The sequence below is a fragment of the Alosa pseudoharengus genome, unplaced genomic scaffold (genome assembly GCF_046254945.1).
Source record: "Alosa pseudoharengus isolate Yale_2024_CS ecotype anadromous, Long Island Sound unplaced genomic scaffold, YU_APseudo_1.1 YU_APseudo_1.1_scf_14, whole genome shotgun sequence".
Lineage (NCBI taxonomy): Eukaryota > Metazoa > Chordata > Actinopteri > Clupeiformes > Clupeidae > Alosa > Alosa pseudoharengus.
The window spans coordinates 13511742-13532878 of record NW_027468609.1 but is presented as its reverse complement, the minus strand read 5'-3'; the positions used below and the strand labels follow the sequence as shown (position 1 = coordinate 13532878).

Here is a 21137-nt window from a genome sequence, read left to right as displayed (position 1 = left end):
TTTTTTTCATTTCTCTAAATCTTCTGCATGTTTTTTTTTTTTCTTTTCCGTTTCTCTCTCTCTCTTTAGGGGCAGTTTGAACGAGGAGGCCATACACTGATGGACAAGGTTGGCTCGCATCACGTACTGTAGAGCACAGATAATGTTGAATGGTCAACAACCCAAACCATGTGTTTGAAGATCACTCCCACCTTTACAAAAATTCACTACTGTTTCCTATGTCTTTATACAGTAAACATGGTTGTACAATGGCAAATCATTGTGCTTATGATTACTACCCTACTGAAAAAACCAGCCTGACCAGCTAAAGGTGGTTTGCTGGTTGACCAGCTTGTTGACCAGCTTGTTTGACCACCCTATGATGGTTGACCAGCTAGACCAGCAAATCTCTTGCGAAAACATACCTTCAGCTGGTTTACCCACCTAACGATTGTAATTCAGCTGGTTTTGCTTGTCGTACCACCTCAAGCTGGTCATTTTAGCTGGTGTTGCTGGTCTACACTGCTGGTTTAACTGGCCGTGCCAGCTTATGTTGGTCAAACCAGCATGACCATCTTACACCAACAATGTCAAGCTTGGCAGGCTGGTCACCAGCATGACCATCTTGCACCAGCTGTATCCCACATGACAGGCTGGTCAAACCAGCATGACCAGCTTCCTCAGATGGTCACGCCAGCATATCCAGCTGGTGGCCTAACCAGCTACACCAGCAAAGACCAGCAAGAGCTGGAAGAAAACCAGCAAAGACCAGCTTAAACCAGCTAAAACCAGCTACCAGCATAAGCTGGTTTCTAGCTGTTTTTTTCAGCAGGGTATGCTCCTAACCATGGTACTACTACTCTCCATAGCACTTGTTAGTAGCCGTGGCACTACATGGTTTACCTATAGCACTTCATAGTAACTGTGGTACTACTACAGTTTTAAAGTGTAGTTTAGGAGTAATTTGAACCTTTTTCACAATGACAACGGGTCGAACACCCCTCGAGAGCTAGATTACGCTGTTCAAAGGAGTACCGAATTTGACCGGCATTTGCACTTACAGCCCAAATGGCTAACAGTGCAAGTACTAGGGGCCCATTTGCTAAACCACCATTCCAAACCGCCAGTTTTTAAGCACTACTAATGCTCAAAATAGCACTACACTTTTGCAGTAGTATGAATAGGGTCTCTACACATAAAACAAAGCATCAAGAACTTAGTAAGTGTACCGGGAGCCTCAAATTACTCTGGAAATATGCTTTAACATGGCACTTTACGGTAACTATGTTAGCATTATACTGTATGGTAACTATGTTACCATGGTTTTGTACAACACAATTGATGATGCTAATTGGGTGTGAGGAACCATGGTTTTTGCATAGGCCAATTTACCATGGTATTATCTCGGTTTACTATAATCCAAACAGAAAGCTCTTTGGTCATCCATTAGTCAATCGATTAGTAGATAATTTTACAAAAAATGAGGTCTCAAACAAATCCACTTCGATAAGAAGGAAGGAAAACTGGCTCAGTGGAAGTCTCACAGCTTAAATATTTAATAAGAGATTACCTCCAGATTTAGGAGTCGCTCAACACATGAGATGGTTTAGTGTTGTTGATGGATTAATGAAGTCCCAGACAACAGAAAGAGTTATCAGCCTCAAGAGTAAAGAGAAACTAATAAAAAAAGTAGTAGTGTGTTTTGTGTTGACAGATATAGTATTGCTGATCACAATCCTGAGGAGACCATTTCTTCAAAACAACAGCGAACGCCAATAAAAACAAAAACAAATTCATCTGCAGTATGTCCATGTGTGGATGCCCTTAGATCATTTCAGTCTGTTTCTGTTCACAATTACTTATGTTTAGTATTATTGTCAGCTGGAAACCGGAAAAGTGGATGAGGATCTTCAAGACGATGTTATGTTTTGTTTTTATTCCTCCATGTCGGCGATAGCCATGTCTGTACGTACTGTATGTCTGTCCGTCCTGATCTCGTGCTTCACATTTGGTATGAATGTTCAATTGGACTCACAAATTAACTGATTAAATCTTGGAGGCCAAAGTTCAAGGTCACTGTGACTACATATGTCCCATTCTCATGAACACAATATCTCAAGAACGCCTTGAGGCACATTCTTCACATTTGGTATGAACATTCACTTTGACTAAAAGTATTTTCCACTCTATAATCCATGTATCAAATGCCTCACCACACAAATGTATGTCAACCGGAAATAGCCTACACAGCTTTGCAGAGGTATACCAGCGTAACGCAGTAATTCTAGTTTTTAATTTGAGCACACCATTTCACTCACAGCTGTAATATAGGTGTACTATATAAACAAATATCTGAAACGCATCCCATTCCAAGTGCTGGAGTCTAAAAGGTCATAGTTTAACAGACTACATTTACTCTGAAAATGAGCTAACAAGCCGGACAATGTCACTTTTCACCCATGTTTATTATCCGACCACGTAATGTTATCCAAACTAAAATGTTCAACATTTCGGTAATACTTTACTTAACAGTATCGACATAAGAGTGACATGACACTTTCATGACACATTAACCCTAACCTTAATCTTAACCTTTAACCCTAACCCTAACCCATACCCTAACCCTAATCCTAACCCTAACTTGTTGAATGACACTTAATAACAGAAGCGTTATGTCATAAACGTTTATGACTTGTTTATGACACGTTCATGACAGTGTCATGTCACTCTTATGTCAACACTGTCAAGTAGTGTAACCCAACATTTCTTATACCCGAGGTTTATAACATTAATTATATTTTATTTTTCTCCTCCGTTTTCTGCACATTATACTGGCAGTTTTATTCCTCACTGACCTGCAGTCCGTCATAATAACTAGTGTGGCCGACTCAAAATATACGTATTTACAGTCATGCGTTTTAGAACCAATTATATCTAACCAATAGTACAGATATAAAAAAATCTCAGATCTTAACCTACATTAACATCTTATTTGTTTATATTGATTTCATTGAGTAACAACACTTTCATGAATGACTTTAAACTTCATGATTGATTTTAAACTGTTTGCAACATTGTATTATCTGTAAGTGTTCAGATAGCAGTTGGATCCAGAATGAATCAGACATCTTCATATCTCATGTCAAGGTCAGATGCTATCTCTGGTATCAATGCTTTCAATACATGTTTTAGTACTATTTTAATACTAAATCCACTGCATGTAGTGAAAAATAAAGATAATACATCAACAAATGTTTTCAGTATTTATTTGTAAACGGATTTCATTATCACTATACATAACACAAACAGCCCTTTTTGTTTACGACTAGTTGCCCCTAGAACTCTGACAAAAACACTAAAAAGACAGGGAGAGGAATTGAAATGGTCATTATAGGCTATCACAGCACGCAGAAGTGCAATCAACTCAGTTACAAAATGTATAAACATCCGCTGAAATGGTGTGTGAAATGGTAACGCTTATCAGATAACTAGCCAACCAATCGTTGGTAACTAGGTGGAACGAGGGAGAGAATATTATTGACGTATTGAATAATTGGAGCCCAGATGCAATTTTGTAATTTTCTAAATTCCTGATCCTCTGAATAAAAACAGAAAATTGCAAAAACAGTTTAAAGATGCAATTTTTTAATTTGTCAAGATGGGAAAAAAATAAAAAATTGGGTAACACTCCATAATAAGGTGCCATAATAAATAGCAAACTAGTAATTACCTAACCCTTTGTTAATATTTGTTAATTGTTACTAAAATATCTATTTGGCACAAGTTAATAGTTTTTTCATCATTAATTCAATATTAGTTGTTTGCATAAAATCTGTATGTTAATATTTTAACAAATCTATTAACTAATATTGTATTGCACTAATTAACAGTTATTTCTTACATCATTTAAATGTTAACTGTTTATTTACAAACTATATACTAATATAAAGTTAATGACATATTATTATTTATCTAGCTTTTCTGATTAGCTTTGTGGAGAATTTATGGAATTTATGGTTTATGGCTTTATGGTCTTGTGGGGTGTATAAGGCACACCTCTTCTTCCACTTCATCCTTATTGGATACCTTTGTGGTTGGCTGTCCTGTAATTGGTGACCCTGTCTAGTGTTTGAAAGTAGTGTACTCTTTGCCTTTGGAAGTACTATTTGGTTGCTGCTTGAATTTGGTGAAATTCAGGGGAGGGGTGTGGGTGTAACAGAGTTAGAAATATAGTTTAGTGTTTGTATGTGATTTTCGCCGTAATTAAGCAGCTTTTTTTAGATTGGTGTTTTGGAGCCCCCTTTGGAGAAACGCTACACTGCAGCTCTGATGCGTTTTGTCATTGTATTGTTGCCATAGCTGATCAGAAGCGGTATTTGCATTGGGTAGGTTGACTGTATAAAGCACTCTCCACTTTGTTTTAATTTTGTAACTGTAAAATGTTGTTTACGTTAAAAACTTCGATATACCACCTGTATTATATTACTTTACATGTATTGTTAGGATTTGGTAGCAATTCTAGCAACTCAGAGAACGTTTATTAATGTTTTCATTTTGACCAGGAGTTCATACACACCGAGTCTAACGTGACTAGCTGTAAACTCCGCTAGCAACTTTCCATGCATTCAGTGTAGTTTAGCTTAGTGCTCATGGAAAGTGCAATTCAGTCTAGCAGGAAATGAATGTACATTTAGTTTAGCATTATGTTTATGCATTACCTCCGTATGGTCTACGTCTGTGAGTGTTTAGTGAGTCTCAGAATATTAATAAACTCGTTCTGTGCACCTGAACATTCCATGTCGCATGTCTCCCTTGTTAGTAGGGCTGCATGACAGTGATGGTATAGGAATCATGCATGTACGGTAATAAAGCACATTCAACTACTGCTTTTTATTTTGCTTGTGCAGATGCTGTTTTATGTATGCCAGTGTCTGAAGGCATGTTTTGTTTGAACTTTTCCTAAAGGAATAAAAGTGATAAGCCAGTTTTGGTCTCAGTCCCTTCACTGTCTGACTAATAGTTATATATTACTAATATATTAATAAAGCTTAACCAACTTTATTATAAGGGTCCCCCATACTGATAGTTATATATTACTAATATATTAATTAAGCTTAACCAACTTTATTATAAGGGTCCCCCATACTGATAGTTATATATTACTAATATATTAATTAAGCTCAACCAACTTTATTATAAGGGGCCCCACACTTATAGCTATATACTACTAATATATTAATTAAGCTTAACCAACTTTATTGCAAGCGTTTCTGGCGCCGACAAGAGTGGCGGCATGTCAAGGTAGCTCCGTGTTTTTTTCTTGAATTTCCCCTTCGGGATCAATAAAGTATCTATCTGTCTATCTATTGTAAGGTTCATATTGGGATAGGCAGAAGCACAGTTTAATATCAATTAGTTAAATAATAATAAGTCATTAACTTTTCTATTAACATATAGTTTGTAAATAAACATTTTACATTTAAATGATGTAAGAAATAACTTAATTAGTGCCAAAAATACATTTAGTTAACTATTAACACATATTAATACAATATTAGTTAATAGATTTGCTAAAACATTAACATACATTTTTATTTGCAAACAACAAATATTTAATTGATGATGAAAAAACTATTAACTTGTGCCAAATAGATATGTTAGTAACAATTAACAAATATTAACAAAGGGTTAGGTAATTACTAGTTTGCTATTTATTATGGCACCTTATTATGGAGTGTTACCAAAAATTGGATATTTGAATCCATTTTTCTGTTTTTCCAAATGTCTTGTGTTTAGAAAATTGAACTGATAAGCGTTACACGGACCTGAAATGTTCCAAATTCTCAGACACAACCTTCTGTAAACACTTTCAACAGTTTGTATTGCTGGAGTAATGAAATGTTCCAAATTCTCGAGAGGAAGATTTAATTTCTCCATTTTATTTTCTCCATTTCTCAATTTGTTTTCTTGTTTTTTTCTTACCGACAGTACACAGTGACCATGATAAACAGAAAACTATGTGAAAAACAGGCAGATTTCTTCTTTAATCAGTCATGTGCTTTAAATCTGGAACTCAAAACAGATATATCACTATATATATCAGGAGTTTGGAGAGTGATTAGTCGATGAGTATTTTGTTTCCCCTGAGCATTCCTGTCCTGGTAGTAACTTCCATTGTTTCTTTTTCAACGTTTCCAGCTGTGCGTAGGATAACTTTGGAGAGTGAGTGCATGGAGAGTCTGGAGAGAGTGACAAAAAGGGTAGACATCTTCAGAAACATTTCTGCTGGAAGGGAATCATGATAAAAAAAAACATTTTGTCCAGGGGCCTGGAGATACGGAAAGGAAGCTGAAACTGATCTCACTAAGAAAAGCAACCAAGCTAGTCAGACCACAAATCCTGTCAGTCCTGACAGAGGGACACAGGAAGTTTTGAAAAAGACAAGTGCCTGGTCGCTCACATTCATGGAAGTATCATCATAATAATTTCAGTCTCAACTAGTGCCCGCTGTGGTTATAGAACCACAAGGATGCTTGATAACTGTAAAGATGCTAGGATTTCTTGTGTAAGCAGACCCTCAAAATGCAAGTCCCATTTTTTCCTCAAAAATAATACCCTGGAAATCCAGAGTTCTCGCGAGAGCACAATGGAATTGTCTCTGCGAGACACTCTGGCAAAGAGCAATGATGCACGTTGCTTTTACCCCAACATTCCGGGGAACCAGCTAAACTGATGAAGACAGCGCTGCAACGTTGGAGGACAGTACACATTGGTCGTAGTGTTATCCGATTGCGTCAAAGTCTGAGATCATTCAGAGTAAACATGGTCTTGTTTTTGTTATCGGGGAACCGGCCCATAAGCTTTTGCAAGTGAGCTATAGTGTTGTGCTGAACTGTAAGACCGTTTTGCCAAATGATCTTAAAGTTTTAAGAATGTAATTTCTGTTTCAAGAAATGAGCCAAACCAATGGAGAAAAACTGTAATGTAAGGTTGGTTTAATGTCATGTTTTAAAATGAGAAGTATGTTTCAATAAATTACAGTACAAGTGAATTGCAGAGATACGGCAGGTATTCTAATGTCAGTTGGCATAATTATTTTGAAAATGTTCATGGTGAACTGATGCATACTCAAACAATGTTCACATAAGTGTTGCCTTAACAATGTAGGTCTAATGATTTTCTAATCATATTGTGTTGTTGAAATGTTTATTACCAATACCCCTAAAAGAATGCTGAATCTGAGCTGTTGTTTTTCTTCTTTCAAAAAGAGGGGGATGAAATATTTGTAGTTCAGGCATCTGAATAGACACCCATATTTGTATGGAACGCCACCTGGGTCCTTGGGGCATTTCAGACTTACCTTAGTTCCCACAGTGTAACGGTCGGACCTACCACGGTCATTTTATTCTCAATAAAGTTTATTTCTTTTAACTGTATAGCGACTTTATTGCTATTTCTCAAGGTGAGAATACGACAACCTGTACTTCATTTATGTACAATCATTTGCAAATATGTACTGAGACAGAGACATGTGCTAAGACATTTGCAGTTTGATGAAATGAATGAGAAATTCAATTCTGGAGGTTTGCCCATGTTATTTTGAAAATGTAATTTCTATTTCAAGAAACTAGATGTACCGCAGAGTGGTACAAAATATGACCGGCGCCCAGTCCAGCACATTTATTCCAGAAAAATAAGTCACGCTTGTCAAATTGTGTTCATTTCCTTCTTTGTTCCTTTTTTGTGTGTTTGTAATTGAGTGTCTGCAGAGTGTGTGGTTGTTTTTGTGTATATGTGTTTTGTGTGTGTTTGTGTGTGTGTGTGTTCGTGTGTTTGTGTATGTAGGTGTGTTTGTATGTGTGGGTGCATGTATGTGTTTATGTGTTTGTGTGCGTGTTTGTGCGTGTCGTGTGTGTGCATGTATGTGTGTGTGCATGTGTAGTGTGTGTGTGTTTTTTTTGTGCGTGTATGTGTGTGTGTGTGTGCGCATGTGTGTACATAAATAAAGCAAATCAGGTAACCACCTACTCTTTGCGATAAGTGCCATGGGATCTTTAACAACCATGGTGAGTCAGGACCTCAATTTAACATTCATGCAAAGGAAAACATCTCCTGCAGTACAGTGTCCCTGTCACCAAAAATATATTTTATACAACTCCACCCCCATCTTGCCTGTTCATAATTCTGAGAAATTCTTGAATTGTGTGCATGTGTGCGTGTGCGTGTTTATGTTTGTGTGTGTGTGTGTGTGTTTGCGTGCATGTGCTTGTGGGTGTGCCTGTGTGTGTGCATGTGCATGCATGCGTACATTACAGTATGTCTACTGTGTGTGTATGTGTCATACGTATGATTACTGTGAATGTATGTGTGTGAATATCTGTTTATGCACATGTGTGCATATGGAATGGGTTAATATGACCCCTGGAGGCAAACTGATGCAACAAATTGGTCATCCTAGGCCCTACGGTTCTCAAGACATTCACAGAAAACTCTGTTGGTGTACGGTCACTAAATGTACACATAAATTAATTTTTTGTATGGCCCCCCATGAACGAAAGTCCACGAAACTGTCAGGGTTGTGAAGGAGGACCCAAGCGCAAGACTCTTTTCTGACGGAAAACACACTTTATTACAGACTGACTTACTTACATGCATACATAAATACAGGACTTGGACTTGACGAAACAGAGAGACGATCCGACAGGGAACAAAGAAACAGGAGGGTAGAAATACACAGAGCAATTAACAAGAGAGACAGAGGACTGGACGAAACCAACGAGACAATAACAGGGAACAGGTGAAGAGGCAGAAAAGGAGGGAAAACTAACGAGACAGGAAGCATGACCAAATAAGGAGATGGGGCGGAGACAAGACAGGTGACAGGCAGGTAAACACAAAGCACATGGGAAACAGGCAAGACAAACACAGGACACAAAATGGCCACCAGGGTGGCACAAACTCAGAAGTCCGGGCCAGATCCTGACAGTACCCCCCCCTCAACGGACGCCTCCCGGCGTCCCCAGAAAAGTCGAACCAGGGTGGGCGGAGGGGGCCTGGACGGAGGGACCGGTCCGATAGACCGTAAACACGGGGCAGACCCAGACGGGGCAGACCCAGACGGGGCAGACTCAGACGGGGCAGACTCAGACGGGGCAGACTCAGAGGGCTTGGGCAGGGAACAAGCAGACGGGACCGACTCAGGCAAGGCAGGGACAGACTCAGGCAGGGACAGACTCAGGCAGGGACAGGGGCAGACTCGGACAGGGCAGACTCGGACAGGGCAGACTCGGACAGGGCAGACTCGGAGGGCTTGGGCAGGGAACAAGCAGACAAAGACAGGACAGACTCAGACGGGACGACAGACTCAGACGGGACGACAGACTCAGACGGGACGACAGACTCAGACGGGACGACAGACTCAGACGGGACGACAGACTCAGACGGGACGACAGACTCAGACACAACAGACACAGGGGCAGGGGAAGGGACAGGAACAAAGACAGTGACAGGGACCGTGACTGGGACGGTAACTGGAATGGTGACTGGGACGGTAACTGGAATGGTGACTAGGATGGTGACTGGGACAGAGACACAGACAGAGACAGAGACGGGGATGGTGACGGGAACAGAGACGGGAACAGAGATGGGAACGGTGACGGGAACGGTAACTGGCACGGTGACGGGGATGGTGACTGGCACAAAGACAGGCACAGTGACTGGGACAGGGACAGACCACTCAGGATAGACAGGAACGAAGGGCTCGGGCAGAGGCGGGACCGGCTCGGGCAGAGGCGGGGCCGGAAAGTCAGAGGTGGGCGGAACCGACTCGGGCAGAGGCGGGGCCGGAAAGTCAGAGGGAGGCGGATCCGGCTCGGGCAGAAGCGGGGCTAGACAGACAGGCAGAGGCTGGGTTGCCGGCATGGCGTCGGGAGACGCGGCTGCAGGCGTGGCGTCGGGAGACGCGGCTGCAGGCGTGGCGTCGGGCGACTGGGCTGCAGGCGTGGCGTCGGGCGACTGGGCTGCAGGCGTGGCTGCAGGCGTGGCGTCGGGCGACTGGGCTGCAGGCGTGGCTGCAGGCGTGGCGTCGGGCGACGGGGCTGCAGGCGTGGCTGCAGGCGTGGCGTCGGGCGACTGGGCTGCAGGCGTGGCGTCGGGCGACTGGGCTGCAGGCGTGGCGTCGGGCGACTGGGCTGCAGGCGTGGCGTCGGGCGACTGGGCTGCAGGCGTGGCGTCGGGAGACTGGGCTGCAGGCGTGGCGTCGGGAGACTGGGCTGCAGGCGTGGCGTCGGGAGACGCGGCTGCAGGTGACTCGGCTGCGGGCACAGGAGCTGACTCGGCTGCGGGCACAGGAGCTGACTCGGCTGCGGGCACAGGAGCTGACTCGGCTGCGGGCACAGGAGCTGACTCGGCTGCGGGCACAGGAGCTGACTCGGCTGCGGGCACAGGAGCTGACTCGGCTGCGGGCACAGGAGCTGACTCGGCTGCGGGCACAGGAGCTGACTCGGCTGCGGGCACAGGAGCTGACTCGGCTGCGGGCACAGGAGCTGACTCGGCTGCGGGCACAGGAGCTGACTCGGCTGCGGGCACAGGAGCTGACTCGGCTGCGGGCACAGGAGCTGACTCGGCTGCGGGCACAGGAGCTGACTCGGCTGCGGGCACAGGAGCTGACTCGGCTGCGGGCACAGGAGCTGACTCGGCTGCGGGCACAGGAGCTGACGCCTCTGGGCTGGGCGCAGGAGCGGGCGCCTCTGGGCTGGGCGCAGGAGCGGGCGCCTCTGGGCTGCAGGCGTGGCGTCGGGCGACTCAGCTGACTCGGCTGCGGGCGCCTCTGGGCTGGGCGCAGGAGCGGGCGCCTCTGGGCTGGGCGCAGGAGCGGGCGCCTCTGGGCTGGGCGCAGGAGGCATGGTGTCAGAGGACCGGGTTGGACGACGCTTGGCACGTCTCCTCCTGGAGTTAGCCTGAGGGACCTGAATGAGTTCAGGGGGGAACTGGAACTCGTCAGGCTGAGGCTCTGGACCTGAGGTGACCGGCTGCAGGCGCAGCACACCCACCCTAAGCCCCTGGCAATGAGCTGGAGGGGCAGGGGCAGGGTCAGGCGCGAGACTAGCAGCCTCAAAAACTGGATTGCCGGAGGGAACAAGGAGGGACTGAAGGCTCTTACCCAGACCTGAGAGCTGGTTGGCCAGGGTAGCCATTCCTGGAACCTTCAGTAGCCCGGGCCTTGAGGAAATAGTCCTCTGCATCAAGGTAACGATAGCTTTTCGGCGCTCCAAGTCAGTGGACTTGACAAGCTCAGAATTGAGCCTGCCGAGAGCGTAATCCACTTCACTCAGCTCGTCCATCGGGAAATCAGAGTCTGCTGGGTCCATTCTTGGTCGGTTCGTACTGTCAGGGTTGTGAAGGAGGACCCAAGCGCAAGACTCTTTTCTGACGGAAAACACACTTTATTACAGACTGACTTACTTACATGCATACATAAATACAGGACTTGGACTTGACGAAACAGAGAGACGATCCGACAGGGAACAAAGAAACAGGAGGGTAGAAATACACAGAGCAATTAACAAGAGAGACAGAGGACTGGACGAAACCAACGAGACAATAACAGGGAACAGGTGAAGAGGCAGAAAAGGAGGGAAAACTAACGAGACAGGAAGCATGACCAAATAAGGAGATGGGGCGGAGACAAGACAGGTGACAGGCAGGTAAACACAAAGCACATGGGAAACAGGCAAGACAAACACAGGACACAAAATGGCCACCAGGGTGGCACAAACTCAGAAGTCCGGGCCAGATCCTGACAGAAACATGTCATACATTCGGAGGGTGTCATAATGATCCTACACTTTCAATTTCGTGCAGTTTTGACCATGTCAGCCAGAGATATTGTGATTACAACACCTAATTTTTTAATTTTTAATTTTTAACTAGGTGGCGCTATACATGAAATAAGTGGTAATGGGATTGGTTGACATGGCCCCTTAAGACCAACATACAAAAAAAGGTGGTCCTCCTAGGCCCTACGGTTCTCGAGATATTCACAGAAAACTGTGTCCGGCCACCTACAGGCCAGTTGGTGTACAGTAACATAAATTAATTTATTGTATGGCTCCCCATGAACGGAATTCCACGAAACTTGGCGTGTATTCAGAGGGTGTCATAATGATTCTACACTTCCAATTTTGTGCAGTTTTGATCATGTTAGGTCACAGATACCTGGATTACAACACCTGATTTTTAACTTTTTTGTTTTTAACTAGGTGGCGCTATACATGAAATAAGTGGTTATGGAATGGGTTGACATGGCCCCTTAAGATCAACATACAAAAAAAGGTGGTCCTCCTAAACCCTACGGATCTCGAGATATTCACAGAAAACTGTGTCTGCCCTACCGGTCCAGTCCAGCGGGGGGGCTACAGATCAAAACGAAAAACAATGGTTCCATGCTATCCATGTGGGGCTACATGCCCACCAAGTTTCGTGTACCCCGGTCTGTCAGTGTCACGGGAATCCTTGACGGAAAATTGGCCAATGGAAAAAGAAAAAAAAAAAGAAAAAAATAATAATCTGACTAAACCCGCTTCGCTGCGCGGCGGTCATAATGAGCCAAACCAGTGGAGAAAAACTGCATCAATAAATATTTTGGTTTGGTAAAATTACACCTGCTCTTCGTTATGCAATAATACAAAATACAATCATTTGAACCCTCTGACGTTATTATTTCCCATCTAACAGAACTGGGGGGATATGAGGCACCATTTCAATAGCTAATAGCTCAATCAGCTAGTCCATAATATTATACCTAGCACACTATGGTGTCACTGCAATGCCTTCCTGCATTATTGATATTTAGGGTAGATTTATGGACAATTATCTAATTTAGTTTAAATGTCCAAATAGGGAAGACATCAGGGTTTCCGGTAATTACCGGACATTGGCCGGAAAAAAATGAAATGTCCGACAAAATTAAATCTCTCCGGTCAAATTGTCCGATTGAAATTGGCTAATAATCCCGTCCCCTAACGCAATCTGAATTTGAGAATAAGACTTAATATGTAGCCCTATATTATACGTCCTCTGGCTATGTTTTTAAATGAACAGGCTCTACCGTTTGAAAGTTATTAAACAACACGCATAGCCTAACCTATGCTGCATTTCAAATAGCGCACGCTAAAACGTCCGTGTTAAACAACGAACAAATGAGAGGCGGTTCAAACATGGCCAGGCCCAGGCACTAGCCTTAAACGTTTTTTCAGAGGCCAGACGCGATGGATGATGATAAATTGGTTTACGTCTGAAGCCTCAGATGTCCGGTCAACTCCACCACCATCGGATAAAAAGTGTCGGGCGTATATCTGTCGGAATCAGTGACATTGGAAGTGGAGTTGCGGGGGGTGCGGCCGTAGCCTGGGTGCCATTCCGAACTTAGTCCCGCCCACAACGTTTGAGGTCGGGAAGTTCGGTCTGGCATTGCTCAATAGTAGCGCGAGTATGCTCGCCCAATATCTGGCGGGCCAATCAAATTGTCAGGGCGGGCTTTATACGCTGATGGACAGATACTCAACAGTAACGTAATCAACCACGTCACCAAAGAGCGCTTGGGTTGAATTCGTTTACAACAACGATGGCTGCCGCGGGAGAATTGAGATGTGTAGATTCTGCTATCAGGTCTGTTCTAGAAGATATCGACAGCGAATTAATTTTAAAAGAGAAACAGAGTAACGGGATCAAGGCATTTGTTGATAAGAAAGATGTTTTTGCCGAAGCAACTGAAATGGGCACCACGGCGATGCAACTCGGCGTGCACGACGAGGTGGATATAGCCAGCGGTCGTTGCCAGATCCTTTTTTGAAGCCCGGAATCCTGGCTGCTGAACAACAAGTGGAGGGACATGCTAGGCTCCGATGTTTTTCAAGCCAACGTAATGGGTATCGTCGTGGACGAAGTTCATCTAACTTACAAATGGTAAGAGAATCTAACTGTCTGACTTAGTAAATAACTCCCAATGTCGTGATATGAATCCCATGTTGTAAACATAGTAGATATCGTTGTACGTTCGCTAACTCAGACAATCATAACGTTAGTGTGATTGTAGCGAACTAGCTGTTAAAACATTCTAATGTAGGTTAGCCTACTGTTTTATTTCTATCAGTGGTCAGGCTGCAAAAGGGCAGAAGGGCATTTGGGTGTTCCTCTATGTACTCAAGCACCATACCCATATTGGTAGTCACTGTACCCCTTATAAGTGATGTATTCTTTTTAGATGGCAGTACAGTCATTAAAAAGTACTAAATGATACTACTCATAATTTCTTATTTTTACTGTTACTTATTGGTTGCTTTTTGCACTGCTATATATTCCAGGTACACCTGTACTGACATTGACCGCTTCTGCTGATCGGGAATCCAGAGCCAGGGTTATGAAACAGCTTCAGATGGACAATCCAATCATTTTGGCCCTGAGCCCAAACATCAGACTGGGTCTGATTAAAGTACCTGGCCATACACTGGAGTGCCTACACTGGATTGTGAGGGATGTTAGTACAAAGCTTGACCCAGCAGTTAAGATGGTACTTTATAATGGAGTCACTAGTTGTCTGCGGAAAGCTTTGTACTGCCATTTTGAGGAACACACCACATCTGTTGATCTAGGACATCTGGGCTGCACTCACTGCCATTCTGTTTGTTCTTGTGAACCTGAAGGTTGTGGGGAGCTAATCCCCAAATATGAACACTTTCAAGGGGAGGTTTCATCACACCACAAACACAGAATCGTCACACCTGAGGGCACACTTTTGATCAGGGAACTATTACAAACTTACAGGAGTATTTACTTCAGGACCATACAAACATACCACTTTACACAGTCGACACAGCCTGCACTGGTTTTGGAGATGAACTCATTGATCGGTTTTAGAACAGTGCACACAGATATTTGACCTGGACTTCATTATCCATAATCTCCCTACATACAAGCTGGAACATGCAAAAGAGATACTATGAATTATGCATGAGGTTTTTGATGACATCAAACAGAGTCAAACTAATTTGTTTGATGACTGTGTTGTTCAGGATGACCGTGTTCAGGTTGAGATGGATTACACTGGTTACTTTGATGACGAGGATGATAAGATACAATCAATCATCACCAAGTAACTTGGAATCAGGCTTGTCAATGTTGAAGATCTCAGACTAGCTTCAAATTCAGGCTCAAATTTGTAGCTTCAGGGTCCTGTTGTTGTGAAAATGCCTTTTTTTTACCTCTGTTACATTAATATTTTTGAATAAAATTAAAATGGTTTATACTTCTCTACTGGTTGGTGATGTTTCTGCATTTAAAAGACAAACAATAAGACATGTCAATAAAGATTTTTAATATCTACACATAATAGGTAATGTTTGAAGATATACGCTGAACTTTGAACATACAACCAATAAGAAAACACAAAAATGGTTTCAAGAATGTGGATACTACTAAACTATTATATGAAAACACAATTATTTACATTGTCATTTATGAAAACAATATTTACAAATTACCATCACCATTTACATTTCACATTTACTTAATTATTTAAATAGGCACATTTTGCCAGTCCATTATTTTGGACTTCATCCACATCTCCTGGTAATTCAGCTTTGCCAATAAGTTTCTCTTGAAATTCGGGAATGCATGATACTGCCTGCCTGGGTGATTTTTGTTGGGAAAGTTGTGTCTCCCTGAAAACGTTTACCAGTGTTAAAACGTCCTCCTGTTCTCGGGCCACATGATGAATGCCAGCTGGCCTTGCAGCTCCAGCTCTGTGTCCGTTTTGTCCATTAGCTCTTTGACGATGCCAATGGACCTACTGATTCTGGCTGCTGACATTTCTGACATGTTTGGTCCCAATCCTCTCATAAATGATTTGAGAAAATTGTTTAGGTGTTCCAGGTGGAGGTCAAGTGGATGGAAAATGTGTGACAACCTGAAATATAAGTGAACACATCAGTGTGAAGAATTACAGTATAGCCTAATAAGTATAACGTGCATTGACAATACATTGGAAAATACAGACTGTTAAATATGGTGACACCAGATGCAATTGCTGAGCAGGTCAGAGAAACACTGCCCACCCCCCACAGAGGTGCAGAGCACAGAAGTGGGGGTTGGATAACATGTTAGTCCATTACAAAATGAAGTTTCTACAAATTGACAAAGCGACAGAGGCCAACTTACACATCAGGTACAAGTTTATCTTGGTAACATTTGCTCACACTACACTGAAATTCGGGCTGGCTTCCAGAATACTAGGCATGTCAAAATATGACTAGATGATTTAATCATAGATAGATTTCACGGAAATGAGGAGTGTGGGAATGCACAGTGTTCATCACATTGGACAATAATCACAACTCACTATTAACTCATGTGAAACGTGGCAATCGAGGTTATTCTCATAGTCATATCATAAGAAGTAGAAATGTATTAACAAGCTTACCTCAGTAATGCTTCTTCGCGTTTTTGTACCGGTTGGAGTTGACGGATTGGGGCAGAACTTCTTCAGAGTCCGGGGCGTCTTGGAAGGAGTAGGCTACCGGTCTCTTTTCTCTGATGCCTCAGATGAACACGGTTCTTCAGGCTGGTCTCCTTCGTCTTCTGTCCATTTTTTAAACACGGGCATGTCGCGTTCCAACCGTGTTATAAAGTTCTGACAGGACCGACAAATGCGATGCGATTTGTTTGCAGTGTTGTGGAGTTGTAATCCTAAACGGATAACTTGATCGTATATGCATTCACCTTTACTGTTTCTCTCAAAAATGAGGTTCGTGTGTTGAAGAACTCCGTGTATCCTTACATTATTTTTACAACACCTGCGAAAATCGCTAACATCTTCTTCTACTTCTTCCAGCGTGCAGTTAAGTTCTGTTGACATCAGCTATGCGTCGCTTAACATACGTCACACACTCCGTTGCTCTGATTGGTTGTAGGTCTATCCAATTGAGTGCAGAGGCATTTTTTTTCCTGGTTCGTTTGAAACACGCCCCATAATCACAGCTCTATGGAGCAGTATCAGACTCAAATTCTGACTAGAATTGAGTATGACTACGTCAGGCTAGTGCGGCCGCTCCAAGACACTGTCATTCGCCGTGTAGCCTACATTGGAAATGCAAAGTGTTCTTTACCCAAAGCATACAGTAGGTTTATGCGTTCTCTGTCTATTATCTGCAGGGTTAGGGCCTCCTCGACGAGGCGATTACTGGTCCGCGGATAATTTCTGGCACAATTAAACGGTATCATTGAACCGCGGCCGAAAGAAAAAGAAACTAAACATTTCCCAGAATAGGAAACATTTCTTAATTTATTGTTATCAAATGAAGAGGCATAGCATTAGGGGGTAGTGGTGTGAGCGCCCATTCTTGTGCACATCTGTGGAAGTTAAACAGTCACCACTGAGATAACGTGGGTAGCAGCAACAAACAACGTAGCCTTTTTAAAACAACGAACGAAGCGGACTCTTGCTGTCCATGAAAAGATACTGGCTAGATCTTGTTAGGCATGTTTAAGTTATGCTAATGAACATGTTGCATTCTATACAGATTATGTAATTCTTTAATAGCCTGTCTCCAGTTTTCCTCAGTTTGACTAATTAAGAAGGGATAATAGGATATTTGACCGGCATATCATCAAAATGTCCGGAAAACGAAACCTCTGCCGGTCACTTTGACCGGCACCATTTTTTTCTAGCGGAAACTCTGTAAGACATAATGTTTTCAGCAAGTTTTATTGCACAGAAACGATTCTGATGAGCATCTATCAGAAACGTAGATTGATAAGACAGCTTCTTTCTTTCTTATTTTCTTTCTTAACCTTCTTAATTAACCTGTGTCTTTTACCCCATCTTGTGCCTTTGTGTATCTTGTGCTATGTATGTGTACCTGACTGTGAGACAAGTTTCCCTTTGGGACAATAACTGAACTGATTGCAGGTTTCATTGCATAACCTAAAACCAATTATTTTTGCACACAGAGTTTTCAAGCAAATGCAGAAACTGAACCATGGGGCTAATGAAGATTTGCCTCCTGGTTATGGTCATTGGCACAATATTAGTAGCACACCTACTAAAAACACATAACAGTGTTAAAGATGTAGACAAGTGTGAAAAGAGAGTGGTGAGAGTCAAAAATCAGCCACTGTTGAGAAAAATAACAGTGGTAGGAATTGATCTGGGGACGACCTACTCCTGGTAAACACTGTTTGACTTGGAGATTCAAGACTTACATTCGGTAAAGACACAAGACACATTCTGGCTAACCTTTGTTTCACTTTGTTTTAGTGTTGGAGTCTTTAAAGATGGCCATGTGGAAATTATCGCCAATGACCAAGCAAACAGGATCACCCCTTCCTATGTGGCATTCACCGCTGAGGGAGAGCGTCTCATTGTTGATGCTGCTAAGAACCAGCTGACCTCCAACCCCAAGAACACGGTTTTCAACACTAAAAGATTCATCGGTCGCCGTTGGTATGACTTCTCTGTACAGCAGGACATCAAATACCTGCCCTTTAAGGTGAGAATTCTGTATAATAGCATGTCTAATCATCTTATTATGGCATAACCTTATGGCATGTTTAAAACCTCATTTATGTTATGACAATATTGTGAATCTCACCACATATAATCATTCTTACAGGTGCTTGAGAAGAAGAGCAAACCCCACATTGCTCTTACTGTTCATAGCCAGACAAGGGTTTTTACACCAGAAGAGATCTCTGCCATGGTTCTCTATAAGATGAAGGAAACCGCTGAGGCATACTTGGAAAACAAAGTTGTGAACTACTACTACTCACTGGCAATGAAATACTTTTTAAAAATACAGTAAAATACATGTTAAGTACTTAAGTCTCCTTAAGTAACCTAGTCTCTGTAGGTCACCCATGCTGTGGTCACTGTTCCTGCTTACTTTAATGATGCCCAGCGTCAGGCTACCAAGGATGCTGGAACCATCGCAGGCCTGAATGTGATGAGGATCATTAATGAGCCGTAAGTATACCAGCCGAGAGCAGCTGGATAAATACAAATGTTTTAAGAGGTAAAAATGTATGTTTTAATTTTAACCCTCAGAACGGCTGCTGCTATTGCTTACGGTTTGGACAAGATGGATGGTGAGAAATACATCCTGGTGATGGACCTTGGTGGTGGTTCCTTTGATGTGTCCCTCCTCACGATTTACTGTGGTCTTGTCAAGGTTATGGCCACAAATGGAGACACCCACTTGGGAGGTGAAGACTTTGACCAGCGTGTCATGGAGCACTTCATCGAGCTGTACATGAAGAAGACCGGCAAGGATGTGCGCCAAAACAACCATGCCGTTCAGAAGCTGCGTCGGGAAGTTGAGAGGGCCAAGAGAGTTCTGTCTTCACAACATGAAGCACATATTGAGATTGAGTCTTTCTTTGAAGGTGAAGATTTCTCCGAGACCCTGACCCGTGCCAAGTTTAAGGAGCTAAACATGGTGAGAAAAAATATTATTCTACATTATGCAAACATACTGTATTGTGCATTTTTCTTGTTATTCCGCTGTGCTACATTGTGCAAATGTTACCTGCATTGTACACAAATTCCCCCCTTCCCCCCTTTCTGCAGGATCTTTTCAGGTCCATCCTGATGCCTGTGCAGAAAGCTCTGGAAGATGCTGCACTGGAGAAATCTGACATTGATGAGATCGTGCTGGTCGGTGGCTCCACTCATATTCCCAAGATCCAGCAGCTGGTGAAGGAGTTTTTCGATGGAAAGGAGCCCTTCACAGGCATCAACCCTGAGGAGACTGTGTCTTACGGAGCTGCTGTGCAGGCTGGCCTGCTTTCCAGACAGGTTGATATAGGTATGGGAATACCTTATATATATAAGAAGAAGAATTTATGCATTCATGCACCAACCTGTCATATAAAGAAAAGTAACTCTTGATTGCTTTAAATAACGAACAAATTGGCAGTATAATAAATGTACCCACTTGTCTGGAACATATGGACGACACTGATCCATAAACTCGAACCTGTTGTGTCTCGTGAACAGGCGACCTTGTTCTTCTGGATGTGTGCCCCCTGTCTCTGGGAGTTGAGACTGTTGGAGAAGTGATGACCAATCTGATCCCCAGGAACACCGTGGTGCCATTCAAGAAGTCTCAGATCTTCTCCACGGCCTCTGACTACCAGCCAACTGTCACCATCAAGGTCTATGAAGGTATGCTCCGATTTCCTCTGACTGTGTAACTTTGACCTGACTGGCATTCCTCCAGCACCCCGTGGTGTCCCCCAGATTGAGGTGACCTTTGAGATTGATGTCAATGGTATCCTCCGTGTAACTGCTGAAGACAGGGGAACCGGCAACAAGAAAAAGATCACCATCACCAACGATCAGAACCGTCTGACCCCAGAGGACATTGAGAGGATGGTGAATGATGGCAGGCATTTCATTGAAGAAGACATGAAGTTGAAGCAGCGCATCGATGCCTACAACGAGCTGGAGAGCTACGCCTACTCCCTGAAGAACCAGGTGGGAGACAAAGAGAAGCTGGGGGGCAAGCTGTCTGCCATTGACAAAGAAGCCATCAAGAGGGCCGTGGAGGAGAAGATTGAATGGATGGAGTTCATTCCCGGAAGCCAACACAGAAGTATTCAAGGCCAAGAAGAAGGAGCTGGAGGAGGTTGTTCAGCCCATCGTTGGCAAGCTCTATGGCAACGCAGATGGACCACCTCCAGAGGAGGGTGAGGGCGAGCAGGACGAGAAGGACGAATTGTAGTCGTGGTTCCAGGACAAGAAGCGAAAGAAGGACCAGGGGCACGAGAAGGAAGAGAGGGAAGAACAGGATGAACAGAAACAGAGGGAAGAACAGAAGGAGAATAATGAGCAGGATGAGAGGGAAGAAAAGAAGAGGGAAGAATCTGTGGACTGTATGTAGGTGTGGCTGCTATGAAACAACCTAATGTCTCTCTGTTGGACTTAAAAAAAAATAAATGTAAAAAATCACCACCAACAAGAAACAATGTGCAGTTTACACATAAGTATTTGAAATGATTCTTTATTGATTATTTAGTAAATGTACAGCATTTTCTGTAAATATCAATAATGAAGCCAAAACTTCATTCAAACAATAAATCCTTCAGTCACACACAAAAAAATC

At 43.2% G+C, this 21137-nt stretch overlaps 1 protein-coding gene, 1 long non-coding RNA gene and 1 pseudogene across 5 annotated transcripts in view; 2 read left to right on the top strand and 1 right to left on the bottom strand.

Moving 5' to 3' along the window:
* LOC143122910 (voltage-gated potassium channel KCNC4-like) overlaps positions 1–3665 on the top strand; it is a 157099-nt gene extending 153434 nt beyond the window's left edge. For 3 of the 4 annotated variants that reach the window (XM_076283912.1, XM_076283911.1, XM_076283910.1), the window contains exon 4: positions 70–3665. In XM_076283912.1, the coding sequence (XP_076140027.1) occupies positions 70–80 (11 nt within the window). In that variant the 3' untranslated portion in view covers positions 81–3665. The remainder of the gene's footprint in view (positions 1–69) is intronic. The other variant, XM_076283913.1, reaches the window with a different exon arrangement.
* An 11667-nt stretch (positions 3666–15332) lies between these two features.
* LOC143122416 (uncharacterized) lies at positions 15333–16670 on the bottom strand. The gene is made up of 2 exons (XR_012986668.1): positions 16457–16670; positions 15333–15943 (listed from the first exon to the last, which is right to left on the bottom strand). It is a non-coding gene; the product is annotated as an uncharacterized LOC143122416 (long non-coding RNA).
* A 1344-nt stretch (positions 16671–18014) lies between these two features.
* On the top strand, positions 18015–20756 carry LOC143123523 (endoplasmic reticulum chaperone BiP-like; annotated as a pseudogene).
* The last annotated feature ends 381 nt before the right edge of the window (positions 20757–21137 follow it).